The sequence below is a fragment of the Corvus cornix genome, chromosome 3 (assembly GCF_000738735.6).
Source record: "Corvus cornix cornix isolate S_Up_H32 chromosome 3, ASM73873v5, whole genome shotgun sequence".
Classification (NCBI taxonomy): domain Eukaryota; kingdom Metazoa; phylum Chordata; class Aves; order Passeriformes; family Corvidae; genus Corvus; species Corvus cornix.
This window is the reverse complement of record NC_047056.1, coordinates 7120564-7143837: the sequence shown is the minus strand read 5'-3', so window position 1 is coordinate 7143837 and position 23274 is coordinate 7120564. Positions and strand designations below refer to the sequence as shown.

The 23274-nt window shown below is 38.2% G+C and overlaps 1 protein-coding gene across 6 annotated transcripts in view; it reads right to left on the bottom strand.

Moving 5' to 3' along the window:
• The window catches only part of MACROD2 (mono-ADP ribosylhydrolase 2), an 893899-nt gene that overhangs the window by 684952 nt on the left and 185673 nt on the right, over positions 1–23274 (bottom strand). The window contains exons 1-2 of one of the 6 annotated variants that reach the window (XM_019287932.2): positions 18110–18308; positions 9630–9659 (exon numbers count right to left, since the gene is read on the bottom strand). The exons of the other annotated variants lie outside the window; for them this stretch is intronic. Coding sequence (XP_019143477.2) covers positions 9630–9659; positions 18110–18197 — 118 coding nt within the window. The 5' untranslated portion in view covers positions 18198–18308. Of the gene's footprint in view, positions 1–9629; positions 9660–18109; positions 18309–23274 lie in introns of those variants that run through there. 6 annotated transcript variants of the gene reach the window in all.

The following is a 23274-nucleotide window of genomic DNA, read 5'->3' as shown; positions in this document are numbered from 1 at the left end:
AATTCTTCAGCTGTTGAAAGAGGCTAGATTTGATTCCTAAAAAAACTAGGTATTTTCTTAATCCAAAAGACTTATTTTTATCACCAAATATTTTAAAACATTTTGTTATTAATACTATAAAAATTAAAATTAGAAATAAACAGTGTTTCTCTAACTTAATGAAGAAAAGGCCCAAGTAAGAACAGCGAATTCTGTGCATTTAGAATTATTAACAGTGGTAGCCTCAAATGCATCACATTTGTTCTATATACAAATTTCATCCCCTTAGTGAAGAACTGTTTATCTAGCAGTACTTATTTCCACTTGGTAGACTGGAAATTCCCTTAGAGAATTTGCTGTATCACCAATTAAGGTCTAATTGCCAGAAAGTTGCTCTCAGTAGAGTATGTTTTCCCTTTCTCCAAACATCATCCTGTTTCTACCAATGACACACAAAAATTAGAATTCCTCTTCCTTCCAAATAGGAATCAAAATTCCTATCTGCAAAACTGATCTAGGTTTTTGCAGTTTTGCTTTGCCTTCAGAGAGCTGATTTCTGCTCTTTTCTACATGGACCTTTTGCAAAACATACGGTTTCCTAGTCTCATTTTCCAACTGGAAACTGGAGAAAACATCTCTGTTCACAAAGTAATTAGGTCTGTGGAGTATTTAGACTCTGTGTTAATAATGCTCATAGAAATGAGGTTTACCATGTGTTTTCTTTAATATCAATGCCATCTTCAGCAGTTACTGGCCTGACCACTTCACATCTCAGGTTACTGTTTTCCCCACTACATTTGGTTTTAAAAATTAAGTCTAAATTGTAGGTACAAAGTCATTCAGGTGAAATTTGAAGCCCTAGAAAGGGAAAGGAGATTTTTATTTGTTTCTTAAATCACAGAAGCTGTCTACTTTGTAGTCTTACATATGTCGTTAGAATGAAAATTAGTAACTCAAAGGTGCATTGCCATCCGGTATTATCAATTCAAAAAGATGAGCAACTGCACAGACAGACTTGTACATGCAGATCCTCCACTAATGTTTCTTAAAAAATAGTTCCACAGATGTAAGTTTTAATCCTTCATTAGCAATCATGACATTTCATTTTCTGTATTATGCCACAAGTTCATTCCACTTCACACTGTCTGATGTAGCGTTCCTAAAGCTGGAAGGGAGAAAAGCAGACTGAAAACAAAGGAGGACAAATCTTTCCAAGACTTGACTATCTTGCCATCTACTCTGCTGGAGATTTTCTTGGCTTTTGAAAAGCTGCATGTCATAATCTGTAAGCGCTTTGCTTAGAAGAAAGAACTTTGGAAAAATGCGATCAGGAAAGAGTGATTTCATAAATGAGTACCGAAGCTCTGTGGAAAGAGCAGAAAATTTGAAATAGAAGGTGAGAGGTGAATGCAGACCTGATTTCATATTCCTTCATTCTATGCAGCAAGAGGAGAGTTGTGAACTCTTTCTGTAATATCTGTAATTTCGATACTTGGGTTTTCCTTGGCTCTGGAGTTTAATCCTGGGTTTTATTCAAAATTGTCTTTGGAAAGATAGTGACTAAGAAGTAATTGCTTTCATTAGAAACAGAAAGAAGAAACTATAGTAAATTCTTTTCATAACAGGAGGTGGGGAATTAAGGACAATGACAATCTCCAATCTCTGACCTTTGGGGTCAGTACATCAGCAGACAGCGGTACAGTGATCTTCTCCCTCCTTCTGGGAGGTGTGAGTGGTATGTAATGTCCATATTCTCATTTTATTGGACATGGACACGTTTTAAAAGATTAACAACAAGACTCAGCAAACAGCTGGTGCCATTTTTCTATGCCTTCATGCTCGCACCTGTATACACATTTGATGTAGAAATTAATGAGCTTGGGGCTTAGAGATACTTTTAAGGAACATTCTACTGATTAAGGACTTTGTTTTGTATTTAGGCATACCAGCATGAAAGCTTCAGTAAACAGGTTGATATTCAAAAGTGCCTCTATGTCTACAAGTCAAGTACCTCCATCACTCCTTTATTTCAGTTCTACTTCTTTTAATAGCCCCTGTAAAAACAGTTAAAACAATTTTAAATGTTTTAAATTGCATTTCACATTTTCCTCCTATTGTAGCCTTGTCCTCCTACAGAACCTCCTTTCCTGGTTCTCCTCAGGACCAGGAAAATGGCTGTAGATCTTACCTCTGAATAAGAGATTTTAAAACATTACCACCCCCTGTTTGAGCCTAACAAAACATGTCTTTCCTGCCGTGTTCGCTTCATTCTTACCTCAGCAAAAGGGACACGGTTGAGATTGTTCAGCATGAAACTGAACAGCTTTGACAGATGTCCCAATTTACAGATTTTTCTTTAAGGAAACCAACCAAATGCTTAATTTTAAAAACCATCTTCTGTAGACTGGCACATATATACACTCAAATGCTCAACTCTATTCTCACTGCAACGTGCAGCAATGTGCGTCACTTCCTGCACTCCCAGCCCGTTTTCCCTTGGCAACTGTGCCCCTCATCTTCAACTATGGGAGGAGAGCCTCAACAGAGGGTTCCTAAGATGACTGAGCAGCACCTTGTTAAATGAAAAAATTGTGTTTTCTGCATACAAGACACATGTAAGACATACATGTATTTGTCTGTACTGGGGGAAAGTGTTTAACATGTTTAGAGCACGTTGCATTGACATAACAAACAGACTGAATTCCCTCATACATCATGTGATATCTGCCATTTAGGGAAGGTTTGTGATCTCTCTCCCAGATTTGCAGCTCTGTCCCACAACATGAAACAAAAAGGAAAAAGGAAAGAAATCCATTCCTTACATAACCACCTGCCTTTTCACCTTGGATTTTTATCAAGAGTGCCTCAAATTTTCAGTTGCCATGAACTAAAGGTCCCAGTCTAAAAAAAGTAATGCCCTATTTTTATGCACTTATTTATGTACACACACGCTAAATCTGAATTTCTGAAGAGACTGCAAGATCAAGTCAAAAACATATATAGTGACATGCATATATATATATGAAAGTCATATATAGATAGAGAGCAGAAAGTGTGTATGTTGATGCTTTACTTGTGAGTACACAACACTGTAATTACCCCATAATGAAATTAAACAAAATTAGGACAGTCAGTGCAATGGTCTACCTGAGACAGAACGAGATCTTGCAATTAAGTGGGAGTTCAGAGTGTTGTGGACTCAGCACTCAGTAACTGATGAGTGAAAAATAAAACATCACTTCCTAATGCCCAATTAAGGCAACGCAGCAGCAACATTAAAAGGTTGAGGACAGCAGTGAGTATGAATGGATGGACTAAATCTTATATTATTTTCATGAACGAAACATGTTTTCGTTCATGTTTCTGTACCACCAGCTGGAACAGGAGCACCCCTTTAAAGAATCACAGGCTGAACATATATTTAAAAAATAAAAATCAGAAAAACCCAAACTGATCCCATAGCTGTATCAGTTCCTGTAAATAGCAAAACATAATTTATTTATTTTTAACTAACTGCTTGGAAAGAGTAATTAGCAGGATACAATTAGGCAACAACTGAGAAATACTTAAAATCAATCCAGAGACTTCCTGTTTATGATTATTACCCATAAGATTGTATAAAAAGACTGTAGAAAGGAAGCTGGCACCCTATTTAGCCAAAGAGCAAAATATATATCATATTTTAACAAAAACAAAAAAGAAACTAGAGTAGAGCACATATTTTAAATACAGCCACAGCAGCTTATGTTAAGGGTCCTTTGAAATACACTGTGCTTATTTATTTACAGAGCTTTCATCATTATATCTCTAGATGCACTACGAAATGAGAAAACCCACTAATTTTTGTTTAAAGCTGAACTAAAACTCCACTGCAATCACAGAAGGCAAAACCAAACATATATACACAGATGAGAGAAAGAAAGAAAGACTGATTTCAAGAATAACTGACCTGTAAAGAAAGACTATGCTTGCATAGGAGGTTCGAATAAATTCTACTAAAGATGGTAAATTACTAAAAAATCTATTTGCTTCGATCTGATACAACAAAAAACTCATGAAAAACAAGATTTTGGGCTGTACCAAACACCTTGAAAGGGTTACAGTCTATCCTGAGCTACTGGCCTACCAATGGAACTATTACAGCTGTGCAGAAAAAAATACATAAATATTAACATTTTAATTGGCTGACGCACTGGGGGAACTAGTGGATACAGCCCTCTCAAACCCACTCTATTTACAGAGATGAAAAAGAACAGCATGCAAACAGTAAAAGGAGATAAACCACTTTAACAACCCTACAGAATGACAGCAGCAATCTTCTAGCAAAAAGGGATTAATTAGCAACAAAGGGAAATGGCCATTCGCCTTAAATTATCAGTTCTTCCCATGGCCATTATTCACTAGGAAAATCTTTGTACCTTCATAGCCATTATCTAAATACCTAGGCTATGACTATGCAGTGTACAAAGCAACTGAAAGCTTTTGAAGATAGCTGAAATCCCAGATGAAGCACATTTGTTCCATGGAGCCATTTGTTGTGAGCACACCCCAATCTGACAAATGCATTTGACATGACAGAAGAACATGCCAACAGACTGACATAAAAAAATACAAAATAATAACGCTTATTTTCCTGATGAAAGAATCCTGTCAGTGCTCCTTTCCCAAACTCTTTCTTCTCCCTCTCATGGGATGCATTTCATGTTATGTGCACGTCATGCACAAATTTGAACTTTGGATTTAAACCCCTGCTTTACTTGCATTTGAATTACGTAAATATCAAACCCAAGCCCTGTGAAATCCAAAACAGAGAGCATCTAGTCCTCATTTAGGATAAAACAGGCTTGTCTTCTTCCTGTTACACATTTTGAATGGGTGAGTGCAGGGCAAGTCTGGTATTTAAAGTCTGCTGCTGTTATATTGCTACAGGGTGCTCTGCAACTTGTCTCATTCCTGCCTCCAATTTTCTCTTGTACAACTTTCACTTCTCGGCGTCATTAATATTCATTTGGTAAATTGATGTCAAGTTGCTATTACGACAGTGCAAAACCTCTTTTCTTTTTTTTTTTTTTTTGCTAGAGATTTAACTATCAGAAGATGGCTGGACATGGTGAGAAATGTACCTAAGACATAGCCGTGAGAATAAAAACTTATAAATAAGAATAAAAACCTGGCTAAGGGGAGGGATGTCAAGGTATTTGTGTCAGCTGTTCCTTCCTGACACTACTGACTGGATAATCACTGGATTTTTTAGCTCATTAGCTCACAATTAATTGACAAATAAACAGGGTGGCTTGCAAACAGCAGTTGAGACATTTGAAGTGACACAACTCCAGGATAAAAGTCAGTCTGGGGTAATTTCTTTCGGGAGACAACACTTTTTTTTGTCACTATTATAACGTAACATAGATATAAAAGCAGAAAATCCCACATTCAAAATGGAGTCTCTGCAATGAAGTCCAGAGAAACCCAGCTCCCTGCTGTGACCATGGACACAAGTTCCCCATGCCATAAGAATTACTTAAAACTGTGCCTACAAACCGTATCTTGGCAGGATGGACAGGTAGGTCTGGTCTACATTTAAGATATGCTAAAATATTTATAGCTATATGGGAATTAATTTTTTTCCATGCTTGCAAAAGCCCTAGAAAAAAAAATAGTCACACTGGCCAAAAAAATGAGAGAGATGGAGAGAAACAGAAAAGCAGACAGATCTTCTGCGTCAACCAACTTAAACCAGGTCCAAACAATGCTTCCAAGAGTAACTTGCCCTCTCTCTGAGTTTGTAAAGACAAAATTACCAGTTTTACGTACAGAGCTGAAAGAAACTATGCTTGTAATAGGACACACTAAAAGATGATGTCTCCTTCCCAAATTCTAGCATAGGCAACAAAATCTTATGGGGGAAAAAATCCAAAATTAAAAATACCATCAAGTTAAGGTCAAAGAAATCAAGCCAATGCAGAAATCAGCATGCAACAAGAACGTGATTACAGTCAGCAAATCAAGTACAGGAAAAATGAACCATGAGGAAAACAACTGAATACTAGGTGGGAACAGTGGGGCGCAATACCCAAAAAAACCCCTCACACTACCCAAAGCCATAAGGGAAGACAAACCTCAGCTCTTGCTCACTTTGATTGAACATAGTACATAAAATCACGTTTTCACTCCTTGACATAAATGTAAAAGAGTGTAAAGAAAAAAGATTGCCATGCAAAATAGGGCACTTCGATTTCTCAAGTCAAAATTTCATGACATATTTTAAAAGAGCTTACTTTTTCTTAAAATACCAACTGTTTTTCTTCACTCCCTCCAAATGCAGGTAATTTTCTTAAAACTTTTCACCTTTGCACTGTTGAACATAATGGGACGAATAATAGATAATGCACAAATAAGTCATAATGCTCCATGCAAGTTATTAGCAGTCAGATGCTGAATGCATGATAAATCTAGACCTGAAAGTGAAATATGCCTCCTAATTAAAAATCAATTATTAAAAACAGTAAAGAATGAAAAAGAAAAAAGGCTCACTCACCAAACTCATAATGAAATCCTGGAAACTTCAGAGTTATTTGAAAAGCAGAAAGAAACCTTCAACATCTATATTTAACTAAAGTATCCATTGTGGGTTTCTTGATTTTATGATTAAACAGTTCTGTGAAAAATTGTTTCTGGTATCTTTTGTGCTTTAATCTCTTCATTCCAAATAGTCATGAAAATGAACAGATGGCATTTAAATGGGGAATGCAAGAACAAACCATTACTCTGGCTCTGGGAAATCAAAGCACAGGGATGCCCTGATGTGGCTCTGAGGTGACGCAGGGATGATAAGCAGCCACCCAAAACCACCAGTCCCTGAAATTGCAAGTAAGTGCACGATGTTCACCCACAATGTTGTCCATTGGGTTTCTTAGCAGGTCTCTTCCAGAAAATGGTTTGAACACCCAGAGAAAGTAATTTGCAAACATTAGATCAGGATGTGCAAATAACTATTTCCAATTAATTTGGTTTTCGTTCTGGAAAGATTTCAAACACAGAACAGCTCAAAAGAAGCTCAAAATCACAACACCTGTTGCATGAGCTTGGACAAGCAGAAATTTCCAGTTTTCATTTTCTGTAAAACTAAGACATGTATTCATACCTGCAGCAGTGACACAAGAGATTAAATTAACGAGCACTACCAAGGAGATCTGAATCCCATTATTGGACAACTACACTGGTATTATGCATTATCATAAATATTCAGCATTTGCAATCAAAAGAAGGCTTTGGTGTTTACGTATATAATAAAGTTTTAATAATTCACTATCAATATTTCACACCGAATGCCACTGTCACTTCCTTCTGGATAAAATGAAAAATACACCCAGAATTTAAAATCCACAACCATTCCACTGGGAAGGAAAAAATTCCTTCTACAGAGAAATGCATGTGGTGAGTAGCAAGTTACTTTTCCAAAAGCCAGGGGCCCCGGGCTCCATCTGCCTGTGGCAGGCGGGTGGTTGGCCAGGGCTGCCTCCATCTTGTGTACCCCTGAGCAGGTACACAGACCCCACACACCTTCCCCTTCTCCAAAACATGCACCCCGTGGTGCCTGCCCAAAATGTAGAGCATTTCATTGGCAATGAAATTCTCAGGATTTTTCTTCAGGAACCTTGGAACCCCCAAGTGAACGTGCTCTGAGGACATCAGCTGCCCTACTCATGGGCAGCTGATGGTACCTCCACAAGTACAGCCCCTCAGCCACGAGCAGTCACCCTCTAAAGCCATAAAAGTGTCAGATTTGGTATTTTACATGTACCACAAGCAAGAGGGTACATTGCTATTCTTCAACCAGAGATTAAAGGATGTGGGATTGGGGTTCTGGCCATGGGGGCTGCAGCAGCCCTTGCCTGAAGGATCCCACTGCATGCCCAAACTCAACCGGCCACAGCAGCTTCCCCACAGCCCTGAAGACACTGATTTTTAAAATGGCAGTAAAAGCCCCAAAGGATGTCAGGGCAGGAGGAGGGAGGGAGGGAGGGAACAAAGGAGGAAAGGAGGGAGGGGGAGGGAGGAAGAGGAAGAGAAGGGGCAGCAGCACCAGCCCCTGGGGCTGCCATCACCTCAGCCTGCCATGAGGGGAGAGAACATATTTTGAATTGCCACTTTTAACGCATAAAATACAGGCAAAATCCCAACTTGACCCACAGCATGGGCTCATCCCATCTGCTGCAGAGGGAGAGCCACATTATCAAGGGCCACACTGAACAGACATCAACTTCTGAAGTACAGTACAGCTGAATAAATAACACGGAAAGTTAATAGCCAAATCCTTTCAGCAGCAGCAGTGCTCTGGGAACCTGATTGGAATTTGAACATTGGCATTGATTTATATTTTTTTTTCGATGTTACCAGCTGGGAGCAAGTGCTGGAGAGGAGGTACAGGAACAGCTCTGCAGAACAGGAACAGCTAGTGAAGGATTACCTCCTACAGGATTATCTTTTAAACAAAGAAAAATTTGGTATACTGCAAACAACTAACTCAAATCAAAAGAAACAGATTAATCCAACAGGATTAACAGGTAAGGCTGCCCTGTACTTTAATGTCCAGACACACAGCTGAGGAACATGAATGGTTTTATTTAGATGATTTTATTTAGTTGTCAAGCACCTTTTCATAGTCCAAAATAAGAGCTGCCTGTTTGGTTAAAACAAAAGCTGTGTCAACTTATCCTGCAGCCTCACGAGCAACAGAGATCTCCTGTCTTTTTACAGAGCCCTTTCCTTTATCCTTACATATGTAAGCTCTGATCATTGAGTTCTTTTAACTCCCGCCAGGAAGGAAGATTAGTTGCTGCCTGTACTGCTCCTGCACTGTGAAATTTCCAGAACTGAGCTCTTTTACTTCCCTCTGGGTGGCAGGGGAAGTCACTGCAAACTGAGATCAAGCTCTTTATGGGTTCGTCTTTCCTGAATTGTTACCACTCATGTAGATTTTATGGCCACGGTACTACAGTAATACCAAAAGTAAAACAGCATCACGACATACTAAAATAAAACAGCATCCATGTACTTGGAAGCAATACAAGGATACATACTTGAGCATCCCTGCCTTACCAGCAGACATGTTATTAGCGCCTCTGACCTAAGACTTGTATTGAAATCTACTTGACTATTCTGGCAAACAGAATAAGGTAAACAATCAAGTTTAAAACTTAAAAATATTTTTTTTAAAAAGGACAAAGATAAAGCCCCACTCATTTACTAAAATTACTTTTTACTGTATTTTAGTATTTCAACATTTCTTTTAAGATTGTTTATTAATTATACATTTGAGATTCCCCTGGGGTAAATTAAAAAGCCTAAATACTTAAAAACACAACACAGCCTAAGGCAGTTCAGTTCCTTTATGTTTTAGTCAGGTCATTTACATGTCAGCCCCTACTCTGACCCAGAGCTGAAACTGAATTCAGCAGCAGTCGCCAACCTTTCCTCTTGATGATACGAAAGATTATCGACTTTGGTGAACTGTCCCATCTAATAAATTTATATTTCCAACTTTTGAACTTACCACATATTCTTTTATAACCAACTAACCTCTGCATTGGTCCAGCACATACTTCATGTATATTTAAGAATGAATTAAGCATTAAGCAAAGACTCACCTCCTCCACCTCCAAGAAGGCTGGAATTAGCTGCAAGAAAAACAAAAAGGGAATTGTGAGCACTGAGCTTCCTAAACATACATGGAACCAAAACAGAAGATGTGTCACAAGAGATTTTCTATTGTTTCAGTAACTTTGCTACTCTTCCCTTACCCAAAAACATTAAACGCAAAAACAATCACTTATTGTAAATTGCAATCACAATCTTTACCTTTGCAATATCTTTGAAAATGCAAGCTAATAAATAAAACAATAATACAATTACTAAAGCTAACGCATTGAATAGGTCATGAAATTACAATCTTGCATTTATATAAACCCTATACCATTGTGCTTACCAAATTAATTTAGAATTTTCATAGCAGAGAAACTTGAATAGACTTGGATGCAACTTCTGATTATCTCTCCTTGTTTTCTATGCCATGGGACTGTTGGGGATGACGATGAGAATTCCTGGCCCCATTGATGTAAAAGGGTTTGTGCAATTGAGCTGGGATTTCCCTCAGCAGGCTTAATTGACTCAGCACTGTAACCATCCCGCTACCCAGGCCAAAACGTGATAAATCACTTATGGAAAGCAATTTCCAGAGCACGGTGATACAAGATGGTCCTTCAAATTAAGCTGGCACAATTGGAGCCATGCCAAATATTTTCCTTTCACTGCCTAGGCAGAAACAGAAGGAGTGCCTGAGCTTCTAAACCTCTCCTTTAGATGTGCGGGAAACAAATCCTTGTTGTATCAGAATATAGATAAAACAAAGAGCATAAAAGAGAGCCACAGGTATTTCTGTTTCCTGACGAGTGAAGAACAGATACCTCAAACCATGCCCCGCTCCCGGACAAGGGTATATAGCAAGATACACAGAATGAATTTGGTATTTTCTCTATGTTATTGTTTACATGATTTTTCCTCTGCTTCCTCAACAGAAGTCTGTAAACAGCAAATTCCCTACTGTTGGGGCTTTTTCTTTGCTTTCCTCAGACTTTCAGATAAAATTGACAATTATCTTTGTTTTCTCCTTCATCAGATATTCTACAAACACCTTTGACTTAATATCCATTTTCAGCTCAAACATTTGCAGCCAGCTTTCCCTGGCACTGCAGTAAAACTGCCTTCATCAGAAAGCCAGATTTTCCATCAAAGTACCACTGGCAAGATCCGTGATTTTTAAAAGTAACTCTACATTACTCAACAAGTACCTCTACATTACTAAAAATGCAATGTTCTTTAAGGAAAAAAATGCAGCTTTATATCCAGCATAGCTGACCATATCAAATCAAAGCAAACAAATTAACTAAGTCAGTTACTCATCCTAGAATTAGATGTCCTACAGTCACTGAGGAATCATCAAAACCAAGACCTAGAGAGATGTCCTCATGCATTTTTCTCATCCAAGTCTGGTTGTAGTACCCTGGAACATTAGATGAAAGAAAATGGGGCAAAAAATCCTTTTTTCTGAAGCAAAGTAATTTGGAGCCATTTTCAAAGAAGTGCTTGTTTGGAGACACAGAAAGGTTGGAGCAACAGGCACAAAATGGAAAACTTTAAAAAACAACAACACAATTATCTATATGTGATAAACATCTCCTGGCTATCACCTCTAAAGTGCCAGCAGGGAACAAATACTGCCATGCATATATTCCCTTTGACAAAGATATCATGATTTTAATAATAAATGTGTGCAGACATGTTGCAAAGAATGTCAGTCTTGCTATATCTACCTATTCTTGCCCTGACTGAAATTCACTATTAAACAAAGAAACAAATCAAAACCAGCCTCACATATTTTTACAGTTGCTTCCAAAGACCTCCTGTAACAGGTAACATCACTTTCCCTGCTGTAAAAAGTACTTATCTGATATAGAAATCAGTAGAGCTCTTATCAGAAGGAACTAAAAGGAACAAAGTGTCATCTACTGCCACGAGTCTGCTATTCCAGCATATTTTTTTGGCACTGAGAATACACCTACAATTAAACTATTCTAATCCTTACATGAGTAACGTTCTAGGATTTCAGTTACTATGTTTGAGAGACTTGAGACACACAGCTAAAACCTATTACCAAAGTTTCCACTGCTAAAAAAGTTTCTTCGGATACCCAGCCAACATCCCCATTGCAAACTTTCATTCAATGGCTTCTCAGAGAATTATGTTTCTCTCATTAAGTTTTCCTGACAATGTTCATCTTTCCAATACTTTCCAAAAACTTCTTAATAACATATAATATAAGTCAGCACCACACACTTCTCTATAGAAACAGTAAAAACAGTTCAAATGGATTTTTGGCTGCAACGCATCTATTACAGCTATTGAAAATGCAGTAATAATTCACAGGCACTCTTTTTAAAAAAATTTTGCTTGCATAATGTAAGGAAAATCAAACCATTTTCCTGCGATTCCAGGAAAGAACAAGACTGATTTATATTTAGTTTCTTTTCTAGAAAGACAATGTGTCAAAAAGCAAGAACTTTTATTTTCAGATTTTTCAGACTCCCCTGCAAGGTTCAATAAAACACACGTCTCTTTCCATATTTGGGAAAGTCTTACCACTACAGAAGTAACTTGTCACTTAGCACCTAATGAATAGTCTCCCACCCAGAGGTCAGCACAGCCCCATGGCTGCAATCACATCATATTGTGTTGGAGCAAGCACGGCCTCTCTTCTCAGTCCCTCTGTGTTTATCTGCAGCTGCTGTCCATCAGTGCTCCCAAACCAACAAGTCTTGGAAAACACTTTGGAAGCCACTCCTGGTGTAGAGGTTCAACTATGGGTAGCTGTATGAGCAACCAGCAGAAGATCCCAGGAATTTCTGAACCTCCAGACTTGACACAGTCCGAATTGCCCCACAGGTTACAGCACTGCAACTCCTCTCACGCAGGGCATGCCCAGCCTTAGGTAGAACACCTTACACCATGTGCCCGGAGAAGCTGTGGATGTCCCATCCCTGGCAGTGTTCCAGGCTGGGCTGGATGGGGCTCTGAGCAACCTGATCTAGTGGAAGGTGTCCCTCCGCATGGCAGGACAGCTGGAATGGGATGATCTTTAAGGCCCCTTCCAAGCCAGAGCACTCTATAATTCTATGATTTTAAGACTGCAGATTGTAAATCCATCTTGACTAACCCCTTGTCCTTATTTCTCATCTCCAGAGGTGCACAAGATTCTCAAGTCATAGGAAACCTGGGGTGGGAGGAAACAGGAAGACTCAATTGCTACCAAATTACCAAGGCAAAGAACAATTAAAGAAAGCAAACAAGAGTAACAGGGGCTCCAAAGAAACGTGAGGTAAAGGCTTCTTGCACCTCATTTCATTCCCCATATCACCCTTTCAAACTGACCTACCCAACCTCTCTGAAATTGCCTCCTTAAAAACTACAGTCCACAATAGATTCCTGGGCATTAACTCTGAAAATCTACTCACAATACAAACTTGAAATATTATTTTAATATATACACAGAGCGGTCAGGCAGCCAGCAGACTACAGACTGCCATGCCAGACTGAAATACAACACACATTGATAGAGCCCCCATCCAAAACATCACTGGTGACGGCCCTCAAGAGGCAGCAGAGATGAGAGTTCATCTAATTTTAAATATTTTTGCCTACACCAGTAACATAGGCTTTAACAACAACAAAAGCACCGTATCTGGGGACCAGTTCCAGTTCCTGTGGTGTCCTTTAAGTAGTGGCTTCACAGTGATACAAAGCACAGCACTAAAGATGCTGTGCATCACCACTATTTTAAAAGGAGACTTGAATGCTGCATTTTGAGAGACAGATCTCATCTTCACAGTCTGTCTCAGTACAGTGAACAGAAATACATCTAGAAGCGATAAGATGGCTTTCAGCCCTTTAGCTCTGGGTTTCTTTTTAATAGGGACATTAGAACCATTAGCAGAAAAAGTGTTTCTACAACGTTCAGGCTCATCTCTAAGAAAAAATCCACTCTAAAAATATCACTTCAATGAAAGAATAGTATCTAATCACTGAGGATAATGATTTAGCCCTTAATGAGATGTTTATGGCCCCAGATTCAACCAGAAAATTCAGTATTTCAAATTACTTAAAACCTCAATAGACTAGATATATATGCTTTTTAACAGCACGAGGATAGCCCTGCTAAAGAAACCCAGTGAACACTGGTCTGCTGTACCCCAAGAATTCAACTCTTGCTTTAAGAAACAAAATTCTTTTCAAAAAACTAGTGTGGGGAGAGAAGGGAAAAGAAAAAGAAAAAGAAAAAGAAAAAGAAAAAGAAAAAGAAAAAGAAAAAGAAAAAGAAAAAGAAAAAGAAAAAGAAAAAGAAAAAGAAAAAGAAAAAGAAAAAGACCTGGAAGGAAAGAATTTAAAGTAAGCTTAGTTGCTCATTATGGAATACCCACAATGAAAGCTCAGGTTACTAAAATGTAACATGTACATGTTACATGTAAAATGTACAAATTTTAATAATGAATGTACCAGCACATTTGACAAGTAAGAACTGGACATGAATGTTTTAAATCTCAGCCTCTTTAATGAGTTATGTTGTATCGCTTTCCGACACTTTTTTGACTGAATAAGCAGACCAGAAACTCTGGTGTGGTATTAATATTTTCCTCACTGTTCTCTTTACATCAACATTCTTTCTAAACAGTAAGGTTATTTGAAATTTTGAGGAAAGCAACTGAATGCTGAAGAAGTTCACCTCAAATGAAACTGAAATTCTTCCTGCGCTGCTAGCCAGAACATGCAAAAAGGGAAGAAGGATATATGTATAGGTTGGTTAAACAGGCATTTGCAGGCAAAAAATTGTTTTTTCTGCTGTCAATTCTGAGGAATTTAGAGAACAGGAAAGATGTGAATAGCAATTTTTGCAATGTCTCTGGAGATAACACACTTTTAGCTTTGTTAAAAACATAGCTGAATAACTCTGGTTACTTTTTGTTGGCATATACTCATCTGACAACAATTTAAGAACATGAATTCTTCTGGGAGCATGTCTTTGTCAAGTATTAATGGCACTAGTAACTTAAATTGACATCTATGTCATGCAGCCATGCATCTGTCAGTATAATAAAAATATACTTTTAAAAGATTAGTTGATATTGTCTGACTTTGGCAGCAGATGTTTGAGATTATTTTGATGTAAAAAAGATTGAATATTTTTGTCAATACTTTCTAATTGTGAAATTTATTCAAGGAGACATCTTTATAACTGGCAGTATTGTAAGATGCAAGACATTCTATTGCCTCAGACACCATCTTTATTCATCAATAAAACACCATAAGAGGCAGCTGGTGAGCAGAGTAACAGTAATTTATGGAATGGGAAGCAACATTTCTTCTATGTGTTTTGTGAGACAGCCTTACCTGTCACTGCATTTTGTTTCATCTTCTCTCAAGAAACCAGAGAGAACAAAGAGGAGTGAGATAACAACTGTACCTTGTACATTCAAAAATTTTATCGTGAGATGTGTTTGGATGCCTTAAAGTAAAAAGCTTTAGGCTTAAAGATCATGAAGTCATTTTGCAGCAGGTATAGTAAATAAAACACAGTCACCACTCTATTTAAAATGCTTCCCTGCATACAAAGCCACAGCAATTGGGAGAGGTAAAATAACATTGTAACAACAGACTGGGCCAGATTGGCAAAGTTATGTCAGTGACTAATGATGCAAAGCTAAGTCTACTGGAAATTAGAAAACCACCAGGCCTACAAAATAAGATTGACTTAAACCACTTATGTAACCGTACCCCAGCAACAGCTCCAGAATATGGATGGAACAACTGACAAAGGATTTCTACAAACAAGTTGCTCTTCTCCAGGTTTGCTTACCTTTAACGTGTGATCAAAAGCACATCATGCTCTCAATACAGACTCAAAAGACTTCAGCTTCATGTACCAAAAAAATCTCTTCTGCCCATAAAACCCTTCTGTAAAAAGAAGCAAACATCTACCCAGTCTCATTTTATTCTTAATAGAGAGTACCAACTTCAAGCACTCTTTCTAAAAAGCCAAGATCTCTAGAAGCACGACCGAACAATTCAGCTCATGAATTTTCCATCACCTTTGTTTTAGCAAAATAGATGATGTGGGATGCTACAGAAGGGATTGAGTTTTCCATGTCTTACGTGTTTTTCAGATACTGAAACTGCATAGTACAAGTTCGTCCCATTTTAAAGATTAAAAAAAAACTAATGGAAGGCTTTGTGGATTAGAAGCACAGGCTCTGTATTTGGAACCAATAAAATGGCTTTGTGGCTCACTTGTTACAACCTGTGATATTCTCTTCCCCACTCACAAATTCTGTACAGAGAACAGATTTTTTAAACTAAGTTTTGCTATCTTTGCAAATAAAGTAGTCATTGTCTCTAATTTCAAGCTTGTAAAGGGTATGTCAGAGGTAGATTAAGGGGAAAAAAAAAATAATCAGCATTCTAGTAAGTACTCCCGAGTTGATCCTGTCAAGGAAATTGCCTTCACAACATTTTGAATTCAATAAGGAAACAGTAACTGCCATAAGGTCTCAGTTATTTTTCTTCTTCTAATACATTACCAACTCAATATATGGTGTGCATTTATGCAAGAAGGTTATTTTTAAAAGTTATATATTACATCCATTAAGCTTAATCAGTCATATGCAAAGCATCTCTGAAATCTGATATGAAGAGTAGAAGAAAACCCACCAAATGCACCAAACCAACATAGGCAAGGCAGCAGTCAGCAGCATGGGACAGAAATGAGCACATAGCTATCAGGATGACATTTTCAACTTGGCCTAATCGGAGGCATAACTTCAAAGCAGAGGCAGCAAAATGACAGGTTTTTTTACCACAGAGTGAAATACAGTAATTGCTTTAATGCAGGGTGAAAGAAAATTAACAGAAATTGAAGTTGACTAACACATCCTGAGAAAAATCCATGAGAAAAGGTGTTTGGCCCAGAGTACTTCCTAAATGCTGCTGTATTAACTTCCATATGTACTCAAGTTTAGGCTCCAGCTTTAAAAGAAGCCTAAACTTTGCAGCAGCCTGAAGACTCCATCAAAATTGCTTCTTGGTGGGCAAGTCAGACAACCACAACAAAAAATGTAACTTAAAAGAATATCCCAAAACCCAAATGAACTTGTTTTTAAGAATGGTCCCAAACGGAATTCCACAAAACACTCCCAGGTGAAATTTTTGCAAAAACAGCAGTTCACACTTTCCTACCAATGAAATTCATACTCTTCATACCCACCCAGTGACATTAATTTCAGCTAGACAGGACCATCTATTTGGAATCAAAATAAAGAAAGTGATGCAAAAGGAGAACGGTTCCTGCCAGCGCCTCAAGAAGGACAGTTAGAAGAGCCTGTTTGATGAGGCTGACGTCATCCTTGGGAGGGAGGAGACAACAGACTTGTTGAATCAGAACCTGCAGTTTGAAGGGAAGGAGTCAGAAAAGGCTGAAAGTGGCTGGTCAGCACAGAAGGATCCATGGCCATGTTTTGTGTGAGCCCCTTTGCAGAATCCATGCTCATTTTCCACCTTCCTCTCATTTCAGCAAACATCAGAAAAGCGTGAACCAGGAATAATTTCATTCTAAAACACAGGGTGATAAAATGTCACACACACTACCAGATAAAGGGAAAGAGATGAATTAAGATTTCATCCATTTTGTGCATCAATTTGTGGTTTGCTCAGCCACTTAAAAGTTGCCTTCTAGATCATGAAGGTATTTAACAATCTGGCTGAGCTGAAATGTAAAGCAACAGGAACTTCTTTCAGCACAGAATAATGAGGGCAAAAATATTCAGGTCTACTAGAGCCCATTCTTCATCACACAGTTTAGGCCATTTGTGTGGTTTGTAAATGTAACATTAAAGGGAATCAGAGTGCTGCACTATATAATTAATCCATTTAAGTAGAATCATCATCAATATTTAAAAGCCTATGCAAAATAAAGTAAGACATGGTCCAAGGTTCTAACAGCACAATTAGAAAAACAATTTTGGTAGTAATTATTCCAAAATAATTACTGAAATTCATATAACTCATGCATCTTTCCAGTATCCCAAAGGAACTAGAATATGTTATCTGGAAAACAGGAATAAAAAAAATCAGAGTGAAGTTCTTCAAGCTTTCTTTGCTTTTGTCTTTTCAAAATTACAGCCAGCTCTGAACCTCCCAAAGTCTACCTCTATCTTATGAGCTTTTTCTTCTACTTTTAAATTTAAAACTTTGGCATGGCACTCGTGGTGTAGCTAATCACTAGGTTTCATTTCAGTATTTTGCTACAAAATAACTGCCTAATATTTGTCTTCTGTAAGGAAAATGTCAGATTACAAAAAGCTGTAATAAAGCAAGTTACCTTCTGAAAATGAAAACAAAGTTAAAAGGCAAGAAAAACTAAAGTATTTCAGTTCTGAAACATTAATATTCAACATTCAGGCTTCAAAACAATAAAAAACCCACTAATTTCTTATGAAATCAAAGACCACTGCTGAAAAGAAGCTACCTGGGGCGTTGTCCTGCCATTTTTCCACGGGGTAACCAGCAGGAAGAGTTTCCCTGTGGTGCAGGTACATCCCACACTGCTCCTGCATTACTCACAGGCAAACCAAGCAAGGGCAGTCATGGCTCCAGCTGCAGGGCGACCTCAGCGGGTGTACTTTCAAGCCAAAGTAGCACATGTCCACACCACTGTTTTTTCTTAGGCTATTAACACTCATGAACAATTCCGTTTAAAGACAAGAAGAAAAAAAAAAGGCACACCTGATGTCCTACAAAACAAAAACGGCCCGGGTGTTTTGGTTTGGTTTTTTTCAGCTACACAGACAAGACTTCACTTGCAACTTTTGCCTCCAAGTTAGAAGAAGGCAAGGTGTTATTGCACTGTTTTTGCAAGAGCGGCCTGCAAGGAAGATTTTGACAATGAATTACAAGCTCCTGCAAGCAACTAGCGCAGACTTGTAGGAGCTGAAGAGCCTGCAAAGCACTGAAGTCAACTTTAAAATGTGTCCAACTGGGTGAGTGTAACATGCTCTGTATATGATCATGTTGCATCACCTCTCTAATGATCCTTTCTTTATATAGCGTGAAATTAGAAGCAGCTCCCACTGTGGTCAGTGGGAGCCACATTACAGAAGAAACAGAGAATTTGGTTATGTATTTTAAAGTCAGGGGGGTGTTTTCAAACATAGGCCCAAAGTGTTCCTATAGGGCTTAATATTTGTATAACAACAGTCATGTATTCCTTTGTAAGGGAAAGTGGAACTTAATCACCTCAGTATTTCAGTCTAACCAGGAATAATGCATTACGGTAGAATATGGACTGGACATCATACACTGCCCCTAAGAATATTGTCCCAAATATTTCTGTATCCTGCTGTCAAGTACACTATCTATACTTTATCTTAACTGTCTGTTTCAAAAAGTTATAGCCTAAAAAAATCTGGAGAAGACCACAAAAGACAGTAAGCATAAAGTGTAGCCATCAACTTACTGTATCAGAGACATCAGAAATTGCCCCTTTTATGATAAAAGTAAGTCAGCTTAGTCAGATCGATCATCCTCTCCATTTTACTGCTCCTGGAACGTACAGTCCACAACACATCTTAAAATGGAGAAACATAAACTAAATTTGAAAAAAATACAGTAAAAAAGTACTGTTAGCTTACCATTTTCACATTCCCCGAAAACTTTAAAAACTCTATTCAGGAACTTTAAAGAAAAGGAAGATCACAAATAATCAAAAGGATGGGAAGGCCTGTAGATATCTTCAAAGGCATGACAGAGCCAAGAGCCCAGATGAAATCCCTGGCAATGACAGATTTTAGATTGTGTGGGACAATTCTTTGTTCCTGTCATCTTGTGGAGAGTTTCTAATCTTTCCTAGCTGCAGATGCTCACGGTTCGTGATTTATCTCAACAACCATCAGATCGAGCTGTGCTGTGTGGCTACTTCCCCACCAAACAGTGCCCTGCACCCCACTTCCCTGGCCATCACCTGTGTACCTGCTCCTTGGGCTCCCCATGGCTGTCTGAGAAATAAAGCAAGGAGTCTATCTGTTACAGTCTTAAGATTCCTCTTTAACACTAAGATTACAGGCAAAGGAGATTAAAGCTATTATCCAAAATTTTGCAGTAAACAGGCAATGTTGTTAAAAGGTTGTGCATTTGAGCAGGTAATATCTGGCAGAAGCAGCATTAAGGCTTTGATGAAAAATTTACTGAGGTTATGCTGGACAAGGAGCTTTCATTTTCTGTGAAGCACAACAGGAGGGCAGGATGTCGCACTGTCAACGCTGATAATGCCGTACAGAAAGAAAAATAATCATCAAGTTGCAACACCTAATCAGTAACTTCATCATATAGGCACCAGTGGGTCATCCTTAGAATTTCATGTCCTTGCTTCCTGCTAATTCCACTGATCAGTTTAGATATGGAAATGTTGCATGTATCAAGCAGGACTCACGCTACCTTGTTATGTAGGGCTATTCCCAGTTAGGCAACATACTTCCACAGTCTAGAGGAGACAAGATTTTGGATGGAGAACACACGTGGGAAAACCGATTTCCCTACACAGCCAGTGATGACAGGCAGGCACTGTCCGGTGGCAATGTGGGACATCTGTGTTCTGTGAACCCAAGACAGATGATGAGAATTCACCCTCTGGTGGGAAAGATGCTTTGTGGTTAATTTACCACCATCACCACAAGCACTTCCACCACAAATCCTTTCAGCCATAACTGCTACCCAAAACCACAAGAACTGCTCATACTTTGCTATTTCTGCTACTATTTTTTTTTCATTGCTCCTAGTCACAGTTTGCCCAATGATTCAAGAGTAATATCAGCACGTAAAACAAATAAGTGAACACGTTTGCCCCTTTGCCTGGGCCACAACTCAATCACAAGTTATTTTGTATAGTCTAGAAAATATTCTCACTGAGAATTTCAGTAAAAAGGACTGTGGCTCCTGAATCAGAGCTTAGGACTGAGAACAAGAAAGAAAAATCCTACAAACAATTTCTACAGATAAATAAACCAAAGATAAACTGGGGAAAGCTGATTAATCACTTCAAAGTATACTGCTCCTTTTTTGTGCTCTTACTGAGCATTTTTAAAGTGTTGCTTAAATAAGGACTTCTATGCTTTTGATTTACCAATCTTTCTGTAAGGCAAAAAGGGAGACAAACACATGTAGCTCAAATACCCTGCTGGGATGAACATTGGTTCAAAAACCACGCTGGTCCAAGCTGAATCATTTTTCTCCAAAATGCTGCAATATATGCAGTCCATCTAGAGCAACTTTCTAATGCCTTGTTGTCAAATGAGATGATATTTTAATGAGTTGTTTTTCCTTCTATACTTTACCTCGAGGAAAAATTAAGATCATAAGAAGCTCCAAGCTTTCACATAGACCTTTTGAATCCAGGATTACTACGTAACTCCCAGTGGTCTATTCCACATCTAGGAAATACAAACAAGGATGCTATAATCTTAATCTGTGCAGAGCAAACACTTCATTTCACTATTCTAATACTGCTAGAGTGATTTATGAGGCAGCTGAGTAATTCTGAAAAATGTACTAAGAAAACAAAGACAAAATTAGGCAAAGTACAAATGTTGTTTATACGAACACAGAGACCAGTAATGTCAAAGGATATTACAGGCATCCTATGCCATACACAAGCACATCTGTGAGGCAGGTAAAGTATGTTTTTATAGCTGTTCAGAAAAGAAAAAGATTAATCATCTTTTAAAGCTCTATATAAAATTACTTTTCTAGTGGCAATTAATAGAGAGAGGCCCCAGAACACCAGTCACATGCTCTAATCATCAAGGGGGAAATAAATTATATGACAATAACCTCCCCCAAACTTTAGTGAATACGGAAAATTCTGTTTTCTCTTGAAGAGCAGCCACATCAATGACACATTCTATACACACATTAGCAAAGAGATGGCTTGGTGGAGCTAGAGAAGATCTACTGTCCCTGAAGCATCAGGTAGGGAGATTGCAGTCCAAATCCCACATGACTAAATACCCTGCATAAGTTTATGGTCATTACTTGCAGGAAAAGATGTCCTGTTAATTTATCTCACATAATGCTGATATCATGCCTACCAATATCTATAAAACCCACCTATGGTCCCAAAATGTTACCAGAACATGTTAGAGGCAGCAAAACCCACAGTGATCTGGCTGGAATAAGGGACTGCACTGGAGCACAGCTCTTTTCTTCCCCCAAAGTCTCAGGCAGTCTTTTCTTTATACTTCAAACAAATTAAATCTACTGCAATTAATGATTATAAGTTTTTCGTTCAATCAGGCCATACTCCTCTAGGAAATTAACTTAGCTATTAAAAGCCTAAAGGCTGGAAAGGAACCTAGTTAGATGAGTTTTACCTCCTCTGTATTGCCTGTGTAATCAAATGCAGTTTCCCCACCAGTTTAATTCTAATCAGTTTAATTACTGAAAATTACAATAAAAAAAAAAAAACAAAACAACAAACCCTTACTTCTTACACCAGAACAAAGAAGAAAAGCTACATGTGGTAGCAGAAGAGAACTGGGTGACAACACTTTGATACTGCACATGAGGAAGAGGAAATGACCAAAAATAAAGACAAATTCAATATTCCTTTAGACAACAGCTATAGGGACTTGAGGAGGTGGAAATAGACAAGCTACAAGCCAAGATAAAACTCAGCACAGACTACTTCGAGGTGTGAAGTTGGGGGGAGAGTTTATTTCTTCCAATATTTCAACACCTTGACTACTCAGGACGTTGTGGTAGATCCACTGAGTCTTAATCTGTGTTTCTACTTAGTCTTTTGGCCCAATATAAAAGTCTTTTTGCTGTATATAAAAATAGTGAGATGAAAGGTGTTTTAAGCAAGTCTTTTAGACACACATGGCACTACACAGATATATTTAGAGAGAAAGTACATTTCCTTCACTTGATTTCCACAGCAAAAATATTTCTTACTGTTATGAAACTCCCTGTTTGTAAAAGAAATTATTTCATGGTATGTTTCTCTTGCCTCTTGCCACAAGAAAACCTCCATGCCGATCAGAGCAATGAAAGGCAATATAATGCCTTTATTTCTTTTAAAATACCCAAAACATAAAACAAATCCATTCTTACATTGTATCTATTTTCCATTTCTCATTTCTCCTCTTCGTCCATAATGGCTTTGCTGTCTACTTCACAATTCTAAGGACCTCAATCAAGGCCATTTTAAATCTTCTCCATCCAGATGGCTAATCCCAGTAATCTCATTTAAACTGCTAGTTTACATTCTACTAATACTGCACAGCCATCTGATCTGTGCAAGGAAGGGGTAGGAGCAGGCTGGTGACTCTTACTAGAAGACATTGCAATCCCTGCACAAGCAGAACTGTCATAAATCAAGGATAGGTAGCAGGAGAGATAGCGGCATTTAAAAGTCTAAAAAGATTGGAACAAGTTCTTTTATCTTTGCTGAATTCACAAGTCAGCCAGCCCTGCATTTTGTAATGTGCACTGCAGAAAAGAGAAATTTTGTCTCACCACAAAAACTGTAGTCCTCCAGAAAGGAAACTTGTTAAATCCAAGGCAAGTTTTTAACTAATTGTGTGCACAATCTTTTAATTATGGAGACTGGGAGGAGCCAGAGGGTAGAGAGAATACCAC